Source organism: Toxoplasma gondii, chromosome VIII (genome assembly GCF_000006565.2).
Source record: "Toxoplasma gondii ME49 chromosome VIII, whole genome shotgun sequence".
NCBI lineage: Eukaryota > Apicomplexa > Conoidasida > Eucoccidiorida > Sarcocystidae > Toxoplasma > Toxoplasma gondii.
Window position 1 is genome coordinate 3,218,096 of NC_031476.1, and position 10,769 is coordinate 3,228,864.

General features: G+C 53.6%; 2 protein-coding genes across 2 annotated transcripts; one reads left to right on the top strand and one right to left on the bottom strand.

Annotated features, from left to right (window-relative positions):
• The first annotated feature begins 827 nt into the window (after positions 1–827).
• TGME49_273860 (hypothetical protein) lies at positions 828–2,680 on the top strand. Its single transcript, XM_002365946.1, has one exon. It carries the CDS (start codon positions 1,393–1,395, stop codon positions 2,422–2,424), a length of 1,032 nt encoding a protein of 343 aa, XP_002365987.1. The 5' UTR covers positions 828–1,392; the 3' UTR covers positions 2,425–2,680.
• Positions 2,681–5,956: 3,276 nt separating this feature from the next.
• On the bottom strand, positions 5,957–8,327 carry TGME49_273850 (hypothetical protein; the record flags this gene model as incomplete). The annotated part of the gene is made up of 1 exon (XM_002365945.1): positions 5,957–8,327. The coding sequence occupies one exon, from the start codon at positions 8,325–8,327 to the stop codon at positions 6,156–6,158; it is 2,172 nt and encodes a 723-aa protein (XP_002365986.1). The 3' UTR covers positions 5,957–6,155.
• Between the last annotated feature and the right edge of the window lie 2,442 nt (positions 8,328–10,769).

Consider the following 10,769-nt stretch of genomic DNA (forward strand, 5'->3'; position numbering starts at 1 on the left):
AAAGGGTGAAACGTGGATGCCGATGCTGACGCGCGACGTCCTTCCTGTCCGCCAAACACCGCTCTCTGGTGCTGTTCAGTGCACGAGACAACTCCCGACGAAAATATCCAGCACACCTGCTAAAGAAGATGGCTATCCAAAGAGATGATACACAATCTCTTAGAAGTGTTCAGATAGTGTGAGCAGAGTCACCATTGGGCGCGTCGCGTTCACCAAAATAAAACTCTCCGTTTGTCGATCACGGTGTTCGAGAATATCGGATACGCAGTGGAAGACAGGCAAGTAAGGGTATGGAGTGGATTTTTTAATGAGGGCAGAAGTTGTGCGCGCAAAGATTATGAAATTGGATTGAGAGTCCTCGTGTGCATGGTCGAGAGAATACAGGCTGGGCAGTGGAGACGACGCATCATAAACTGCAAAAGCAAAGTGAACACTGTCTGTCTCAACAACGAAAACTGTCGGCTTACATACATGAGCGTGAAGTTGTGCGGCGGACCGAAAAAACACAAGAGCATTCGCTGTATTCATTCAGCCACTGTCGGGCAACAGACGTCGACCCTAAAACCTATTCCCAAACACATACTGACTGATGCTTATGGTGCTCTAGATGGATTCATAAGCGAATGTTGTGAACTCCAAATCGTGACTTGGCAATTGTGCTTGACTGTCCGGAGATGCAAGGAGTCTACAGGCCTCGTTTTCATGAATAATGCTACCGAGGAACTCCCTCGCCTCTACAGCGTCGCTTTCAAAATATGCCACCACCAAATTTTGGTGGCTGGAATGAATGGCTAGCCACTTGATGCTGCACGCGTTGTGCATCTGCCAATGCTTTCCAACTCCTCTTCAAGTAAATTTGGGGGCGAAATAAGAAGCATAGTGTGTCTTCTGAAACAAGTGTTGAAAGATAACAGGGCTTCTTTGGCGTTGTTCTTCACGCTTGGACGAATCGGTTCTAATCTCTCGCCCGCCTCGTGGTCACCCGGTTTTAACCGCGAATCTGTGACAGCTGCTTCCGTGTCAGGACAAACTCACGGGGGCTAATTGCAGCCTGGCACGAGCGTTTTTTTCTTGCATCCCCAAAACGTTCAGAACGAGGCTCCGCCTCTCCTCCTTCCGTTGTATAGTGTCTTTTCGTGTACGGTTTCCGCGAAACAGGGAATCGCGAGACGAATTGATGTGCATAGATTAAGGTTCACCACCCTCATGGGACGCAAGCGGGGAGTATAACTTCCGAATCCATTTTGTTGAAATTGTAGAAACGCACTTTCCCTTAATGCCTTGGATGTCCCGTTTGGCCACCGACTGTCTCTTTTTCTGTGAAACGGGAGGCGCATCAAGAGACGGTGGGGGCATGATGTACTGACGGAACAGAAGGAACGTCTCGGCTCAATGGGTAGCGCTCGTAACCAGGTTTCTTCGTCCCGCATGGGACGACAGACTTTCGAGTCTTTTTGCGTGTTTCCACAAAGAGAGTCGCGGTCGACCAAGGCGATGCGACATCGATTTGCTTTTGAGTGGAGGAAAGCAAGTTTCTCATTTGTCGGCGTTTCTGCTGTCTTTCTACTCTGTCTCGACTGGCACAGATCTCCCCTTCTGCCAGCAGAATGTACTATGTCCTTTCGGCGCGTCCCTGTGGGAAATCTGCTGATGGAACCGATAAAGTCTGACTCTCTCGATGCGTTGAAGCACAGCGAAATGGGCATAAAGCGGGGAGGGACGGAGGGTGTACGCGGTAGACAGAAAATGGGCGTGGTCGAGAAGTTCTCCAGAAGCCTCAACGATGCAGCCTACTATTCGTCTTTTCTGGAGCTGAGCGCAAAGCAGACAACGAAGAAAGATGAGGACGAGGATGGTTCAGAGGACTCTGAAGATGACGAGGCAGAACGAGCGAGTTCAGCGAAAGAAGGTGAGCGCTCGGAAAAGGCAGATGAAGATTCGGCAGAAGGTGGAAATGGTTCGAGCAAAGAAGAATCAAAAGCAGATGGGGGGTCAGATGATGGAGGCGGGCATCACTTGTCTGGTGGACATGAGGCAAACACCAGCGATAAGCACGATACAGAGGAACACGCCAGCGAAAAACACGAACCAGCAGGCAAACCGAGGGAAGAGGAAGATTCAGATGGTTCTGAGAAGCGAAGTAAGACCCATCATGGGGGAAAACGCCACTCACTTGACGCTCCCGAAAACATGGACCCCGACAGCGAGGAGCCTAGCGGTAAATACAAGGTGCAGTTCAATTTTGAGCCAGGGCTCCTGATACCGAGTGACATGAAGGCGAAAGTGAAGCAACGGAAGGTTGCACAGGATGGCGTAGAATGGTTCCAAGTGGGAAGTGCCGAGCCTCCAAAACTGCTCAGCGTGGAAGGTGCCAAAGGGGAGGACAAATTTTTACATCAAATACACGTGGAGAATCGAAGCTAAACGTCAAAAGATCACAATTATGGGCCAGACCGTCCAATGAAGCCTGTGTTCCTTACGGAGCGGCCCAGTACAAGGGTATTTCACAGATCTAGAATCACAGTGACGAATTTGGACCGTTATTTGCGGGCTTTCCTCATTCTTGCGAGAAGGTGAATCATAGTTTCACACACTGACTGCAAACAGTTTTCAGGGAGCTAATAGTCATCTAGGCATGTGCGTAATGTCACGCTTAGAAATATGTATATATACCTATATGTGTGCATATATATATATATATATATATATATATATATGCATCTGGTGCACACACACCGTGTTGCTGGTGTGGTGGAGGTCAGGAAAAGAGAAAGAACGATTTAGAAGAAGCGAAGTGTAGTGAAACTTAAGAAGTTGTGTCGGATGGGCACAGGGGAACGGGGGGTTGTGTTTCGTTTTACCGATATGCAAGAGGAGGTACCAGTGTCCCCGCGTCGGTCCCCTGTACTACCACTTTTCCTCAAACCTGTTTTTCGTTTAATCTCGTTTGGGTGCAGCAAGAGCGAAGCGTGCTTTTGTCCTTTCCCCTCTCACTTTAAATCACCAACACTGGGGTCAAGACTCTCTGCGAATTCCCTAGTTCTGCTGCCGACTTCTGTAATACGCTCTCGTTTCTCCCTCACAGGTGTATTGACAGGGACTGACGGGGATATGTAGGGACGTGCACAGATACGAAACAAGGTAGCCGTATGCATCAATCACGAGTGGAACGGCACCTCATCGAGCAACGGTGCTCAATATTTCCTTAGAGCTCGGTCCAGTGGTTCGTCGCTCACAGTTTTCTGATAGGCTGTCACATCCCCTTGTGGGCAACGAAAATGCACTCTGTCATCATGTTGAAGACTGACTTGGGGGTGGCCTCGGCAGGGTCCATCCATGTCCACGCTTTGCACGTAGCGAGTGCTTCGAATCAAAGGCCCCGACCTGCGTCTGGATGGGGACGCAACTGCAGATGGGCATTGGCTTTCTGACTACCTTTCTATGCAGCCTCAGCATTTACCATCCTTTGTCCTGGTGGCTGCAGCCAAGCCTACCAATCGGGTTCACTCCGACACCAAACGCTATCTCAGTAACGCCATCTGCGTATGTCCGCATTAGCCTCAATAAATATCTCTCTACCTATTCATAGATATCTTTAACTCACCTCTTTACTTCACTTGTGTATCCATCTGCCTACACCTGTATCCGTATTTTCCACTGTCTATCTAGTCTCCAGCCATGCAGTCACTCCTCAATTTCTGATATGTAGAGTCGTCTAAAGAAGCTTCCTGTTTAGACTGGCACGTACCTACTTGGCCCGTTTTATCTCACCCACGCCAGGAAGGAGTTTGCGGTTAGGTCACTCCACGAGGTGATCTACCAGTTCGTAATTAGGTCTCGTCCACTCTGTCCCTCTGATTGATTTTTTGCGCACCGGGTCGTCCGCCATACGTCCAAAAACCAATTGCATGCGCGCGTCATTCGGAACGCGTATGATATGCGAATTCCCCTCACACACAGCGCCGTGTTTGCGATGCTTAGTTTCTTCAGCTGAAATCGATACACAGTCGGTCCGATCACTCTTCATGGACAAAACCGCTAAACACCACCTAGAATATCATCAGTGGTGAAGCCGTAGACATCGTCTGAACTACCGTAGAGTCTCGGGACAAACCGGATTCTCACGAAACCCGGCATGTGATGCCGGTTGCACAAGAGAACTCCAGTGCACTCTGAGAACACGTATAGAGCTACACTGATGCTCTTTCGGGCGAACCGCAACCCGGTGTCCATTAGCTGTATGAGTTGCGACTGGAAGTCGCTGGACACTCACACGCCACCCCGCGACGAGTGTCGCTGAAGCGCAGCACTCAGTGTTCGAGATGGTGAATCTTTGGTGGCGGTCTATGCGTGTCAGGGTGGCCATTGATTCGGAAACTACAGCGATAGCTGTGTTCTGGCAGCGCCTCCGAGATAGAAAACCAGATCGAATGTGCGTGCCGTCTACCATCGCTATCAGTGATAAAGCTCCGAACTGGACGCTACTGGCCTCTCGCTTTATCCGGTTGTGAATCTGGCTACCCGAGCGCGCTGGGCAGTGAGTGGCGTTGGTTTCTGCTGCAGTTTGGAACAGGGGGTTTCGCCACGTGTTTCAGTCGGATTCCGCAAATCGCGACTCTCCAGTGGTGCCACATTGGGCAAAACCGGAACGTTTTAATGGCAGTCTGACGGGGAGTTTGGCACTTCGGTATCACACTGTCCCACAGTGCCCCGTCACCGGGTGAAATCAAAGACTAGTGGACCCACCTCGAACTAAATGACCCCGACAAAAGTGCACAACTGCCTGGCAGTCAAGCAAAGGTTGGAATACCAGGTCGGAGAACACCCCAGTTAACCACACGAGAACCTGATTAGGCCTCGGCGCATCCTGTCGCTGTGCGATCACCTTGGAGGCGTCGGGTCGCGCCGGACCCGTGGTAGAGCCAGCGAAACGCGTACTCCGGCAGGTCGGGTCTTCACTTTAAGCGCCACGCATGGTGGCCCTGACGAATCTTGTGGAGATGCGTGAAAGAGATACGAGGTCGCCGACCCTTCAAGCGCGTAACAGCTGGGGTGGCGAGAGTCTCCACATGGTACAGAGGTCACAAAGAGCGTTCCGCATCCTAGCATCATCTCGAATCGTGCCAATGGAGTAGCTGAGGTACGCCTTGCAATGCAGACGTACCGACGTGATTCTGTAGCGCACTGTACTGAACCGTCTTTTTCAAAAGAAAATAACGTATTCAGAGCATGCATCACGCGACTCCACGTCCCTGAAGCCACAGTGTGTAGAGGCTCTCGGAAGTATCTGACGTTCTATCAAGTGCTTCTGTCTAAGGCTTCGATAGGACATCCGCCCGCAGCACATATATGACGTAGGCACAGAGTGACCAGCCAACAAAGACAGGTGCATCGGTAGACTGAATGTGAACCAGGGGGATCGTTGTTCGGCTGGAATCCACGCAGTGTTCTGTATACGTATAGAATGCTCAGGTCGGTGCAAGGCGAATGCAGCGAGAACCAGCATTGCGTCTAGATTCCCGTACAGCTGTATTAGTAATACGATATGTCGCAAATGCGCCGGCACAACGTGTGACAAACAGACGCCTATTCAGCCTGGGTTTCCTCGTGTAGAGACACGGAGCCTGCCGACATTAGAAACGCTTAGGAACTTGAGTCGTTGACAGTCAACTGCATATTTAGTTTGACCGGTCTTTTACGTGGTAGCTGGACGCTTGGCGAAACAAGGAAGCGCCAGAAGAATGGTGGACGCCGTCGTCCTCATCTCCCTTGAAACCAGTAACCCGGAAGAGTCCCAGATTACTCTTGTCTTCTCTCAGGTATACTTGCATGTATCCCTTCCCTCGCATCTTCTCTGCATTTCTGCTCTCTTCGACTCTGCAAAAGGGAAAGCGATTGCCGCTCACACACACATCTCTACGGCAACAAACTGCTTGTTCTCCCTCTGCCCGCAAGCCATCAAGACGGAAAACGTACTGAACGCCCGATGGGAGAAAGACACAAAACGAGCGCGAAACGAAGCGGGTCAAAGACCCACGACGACAAGGAATACAAAAGATACGACGCGCGCACAGAGAGAAGATCCCAGTCACTTTGCTCGCCATGTCCCCCCACATCCGTCGACCTCCTGTGACGCTAGCTTTGCTGAACCTTTCTCATTCACCATGTTTCGCATCCGATGTAAGCCGCTGAAGAGCGTCCATTCGCTGCTGCAGCTCACTGGCTTGGCGCCACGAAGCCTGGAGCGCAGCCTGGTGAATGCCCAGCACCTGCGCGACAGTACCCAGAGGGCCCGGCTGGAATCTCTCGGTTGCTTCAGAAAGAGCGAGGCCTACGTCGTTTAGTTGCTCGTCGATGTTTCGCAACCTTCTAGACAAGAGCTCTTCTTCAGAAGAAGAGTGAAACCCGCTCTCCGCTTCCCATTCTCTCTGCACACGCTGCGCTAGAGCGTCCCCTCCTGCAGCCCCGGTCGGGTCGCCATTGTCTTGGGGAATCTGCCGAAGAACCGAAGCTTCCACGGAGGCCAGCAACGTCAAAAGATCCCTTTGCTGGCGCTCAAGCCCATCGATGAAGTCGCAGATGTAGGTCTGGCGCTTCTCAATCTTGATCTGTTCTTCCCGCAAAGCATGGAGTTTCTTGCTCTCTTCAATCATCGCCTTCTCTACACTCCCCACTTCCTCGGCAACCTCGTTGAACCGCCGCACGCGGCGCTGCAGTCTCTTCTCCCACTTGGCCAGAACTTCTTCCACCCGCTCGTGCTGCAGTGTCTCCAGCGCGACTTGCTGAGGCGGCGGCAAAGTCTCCGCGGTGGTGGCACCGCTCGCTGTGGCTCCAGCGGGTCCCGAGGCCCCCTGGAGCTTTTCAGGTGCCTTCGCCGAGCCCGCGGCCGCCGCCCCGAAAAGACCTCCAGCCGCTGCGTTTCCAGAGCTCCCCGAATTCGCAGTCGAAGACGCGCCGAGCCCCGCTCCAAAAGGCGCAGAGACCGAGGAAGAAGAGGCACTGTCTCCTGCCGGCTTTGTGCCTGTCGCACCACCGGCGGCTGGCGCTGCAGCAGCCCCGAAAAGCGAAGTCGTCGCCCCAGTGCTTGAGGCCGCACTGGCGGCCTTTGTGTCACCGAACAGCGACGAGGAACCCAGGAGCCCAGTCGCGCCCCCAGTCGCCTTTGTCCCTTCAGCAGGGGCTGCAGACGCCGCCGGTGCTTCTGTGCCCTTTGCGGTCGCCTGCTTCTCTGCCGTATGCGCTCCAGCCCCATCAGCTGCAGGCTTCGCCCCAAAGAGGCCTGTCCCCGCGGTCGACGGCTGCGAGGAGCCTGCCACCGCCCCGAAGAGACCTGTCCCCGCGGTCGACGGCTGCGAGGCACTCGACGCCGCCCCAAACAGGCCTGTCCCCGCGGTCGACGGCTGCGAGGCACTCGACGCCGCCCCAAACAGGCCTGTCCCCGCGGTCGACGGCTGCGAGGCACTCGACGCCGCCCCAAACAGGCCTGTCCCCGCGGTCGACGGCTGCGAGGCACTCGACGCCGCCCCAAACAGACCTGTCCCCGCGGTCGACGGCTGCGAGGAGCTCGACGCCGCCCCAAACAGACCTGTCCCCGCGGTCGACGGCTGCGAGGAGCTCGACGCCGCCCCAAACAGACCTGTCCCCGCGGTCGACGGCTGCGAGGAGCTCGACGCCGCCCCAAACAGACCTGTCCCCGCGGTCGACGGCTGCGAGGCACTCGACGTCGCCCCAAACAGGCCTGTCCCCGCGGTCGACGGCTGCGAGGCACTCGACGTCGCCCCGAAGAGGCCTGTCCCTGCGGCGGGTGCGGTGGTGGCTGCCGCGGCGCCCCCGGTGCCTTGGGCTCCAGTCGAAGACCCAAACAGCCCGCCAGCGGGGGCTCCAGTGGCGTCGGCCCCAGCAGGCTTTGCCAAAGCCCCAAAGAGGGCGCTTCCCGAGCCTGACGCGGTTCCAGTGGAAGCTGCCTGTGCACTTGCTGTAGAGGCAGGCACGGTGCTTCCAAATAGCGACGGTTTCGCTGCGGAGGCTGAGCCGAAGAGTCCACTGCCGGTGCTCGGTGACGACAGGGTCTGGCCCGAAGAAACAATCGAAGTCGAGGCAGCCCCAAAGAGCGAAGCTCCCCCCGTCGTGCCTCCAAAGAGGCTCGGTGTCGCTGTCCCCGAACCTGCTGGGGCTGCGCCGAAGAGCCCCCCGGGCTTCGAGGTTCCAGAGGACCCCCCAAACAGAGATGACGAAGAAGAAGCAAAGGGACTGGAAGTTGAACCGAAGAGGCCGCCGCCCCCGCCCCCCGAGGCGGCGGAAGACGTGGTTGCCGTGTTGCCGAACATCCCAGATCTGAAGAGAAGACCGGGTGCGACGCCTCAGAGAGCAGACGCGGAGACGGGGATCGGAGGGAGGAGAGAACAGGGCAAGGAGGAAGTAACGGCACCTGACGAATAAGGCAAGAGAAGAAGCGAGGAAACGAAGAAGAAAAGCAGCAGAAAGACACCAGAAACGGGACGAGGACGGAGGGCGGAGAGGAACTAACACGACAAATAGACAGGGAGTTTCGACAAGCGGAGTTTCCCCACCTGGGAGGTTTACGAATTAGGAGACAAAAAACTCGACAACGATGAAGAACTCGAAGAAAAAGAGGAGATATTAACAGAATGTCACAGTTTTCGGAACTCAAAAACCGCGAGTCGACCTCACGGCCGGGCGTTGTTTATCATTCTCGAGTTGAGAGACAGCTGCCCCAAAAGACTTGACCGACCTCCGTCCCTCGTCGAACTCGTCGGTGTCGATTCAAGGTATTTTCCCCTTTTTGGCGAAGGGTCATTGGGTTGATTGCATCGAACATTTCTTGGCTGCTACGCAAAGAAGTTCCTTTGCTGTGTCGCACTATAGTGGGTGACACAACCCCGTTCGCAGACTCCGCACATGCATATACGCATTCGTCCAACATGCACACAAAGCGTGTGTAATAGAAACTCGTTCAAGCCACGGAAAGAAGAGTCAAAAACATAACAGTATCGAACGCTTTCCCGAATTAACCAGAGCTTGTTTCCGGCTAGTCCTAAATCGACTCGGTTACCTTGTGGCTTTTTCTAGCAGGACAGAGAGTGATTACTACGCGTGATCGGTGACAAAGCTCGACTATAGCCAGCAAACACGCGAAGTGCGCGCGATGAGCCATCACTAGACGAAGAAACAAAGGTTCCTCAGTGTATAATTGTTCATAGAATCACACCTACATGACATCCAGGTGGACAGTCATCCAAGGATGAAAGTGTAAGGACATACGCCGTTGGGTGTTTCGAACTTTCATGACAGAATGCAAGCCAAGAACTCTCTGAAGCTCAGGCAACCGCACTGACGTAGTGGCAACCCTCTCTATATAGATGTATATATATATTATGTGCATCAGAAAAGCAAATATACCGGCACTTTCCTAGATGTGCCTGAGTATCGAATATCAGCTGAGAGTTCTTGGATACAGCAGAAGTCCTCGATTCATACTCTCGTCCTGTGGCTTTTGCAGGCCATTCTTCCCTGTGTTTTCGTGAGGGCGCCGGTGGAGAAGGTGTGCCTGTGCGAGCGCACTTGCCAGGCCAGTGTCGAACTAAATTTACGATCTGATCGTTTTAGTTGCGTTCCTATCGTGACCTCGAGCGTGCCTCCTGCTTCGCCAGAGAACTCTCTCGGTTAGATCTAGAGGGCCTTTGATTTTTTTCTGCGCTACTGGACCGCTGCATTACGGGATTTTGACATATCTTTTCTCTCTGCACTCACAAGACTCAACTCCGCGGAGGTAGCACCTCTGCACTCAAAACCTCACGACAGGGTATTGTCCAATAGCGCAACGCATTTCAGAAACGACGCTGGAGCTGCTTCAATTAGTGAAGCACAATGCAGCAATCTTGCATGCGGGTCGGCCTTAGGCTTTTCGAACCTTCGTTAACGCAGCTCAATTACGGTCTTCAACAAGGGTCGTGTGTTCTGGTTTGGCTCCGGAGTGTATTTGGGACCCGGATACTCTGGCGACTAATATCAAGCTTGGAAGAACTAAAGAGATTGCGCAGTTTTTAGGCGACACAAAGCGACTGGCGGGGACTTATTCCACCGAAGGTTGTCCCTGCGAAGCCGAAAAACATTTTCATACTATCCTTTATAGTTCCCGTGCGGTTAGCGGAAACGGACAGGATCGCTGGTCCGCTTGGATTCTGCGACTTCCCTAAAAGTTGGGAGCCTGCACGCTTGTCGTTGATTGTCTTGACCCGACAAAACAGCAGATGCCAACACAGAAGACCGCATGTCTGTGCATTCGTACACGTCGTGGTTCATGCGTGGAGCTTCATACTGATGGATACGTATGCAAGGACGTAGCCGTCAAGATATCAGCATCTATTTGCCTGCGTGCTTCGTCTGTAAGGATTTAGTGCAAATCGCCATGCTTAGTCGTGCGCCGACTGACATCTGTACGTCGATATGCACTGGCTGACATAGACACTAGAGAATGCGATTTATGAAACCTGCATTGTCGCTCGGTGAGCTCTGTTGTTTCTTGGCATGTTCTGTTAGCATGCATGTTTGAGTAGCGGAAGTGGAGCCAAGCAGAAGGTCGCCGTTTCACTCCTGGTGGAACCAGAGCGTGAGCAGCCTAGCAACGAACGCAAGAGCGACATTGCGAGGCCAAGGCCCGCCTATGGACAGTTTGCGAAACATGCTTAGACTCTCTCCTCGCGCCGTTTCCACGGGTGTCTAGCCATAGTGCTTTTTCGGATCCCCTC

What these genes read in the sequence shown, in the direction of transcription:
- TGME49_273860 (XM_002365946.1), top strand. Translation starts at nt 1,393, where the DNA reads ATGGGTAGCGCTCGTAACCAGGTTTCTTCGTCCCGCATGGGACGACAG.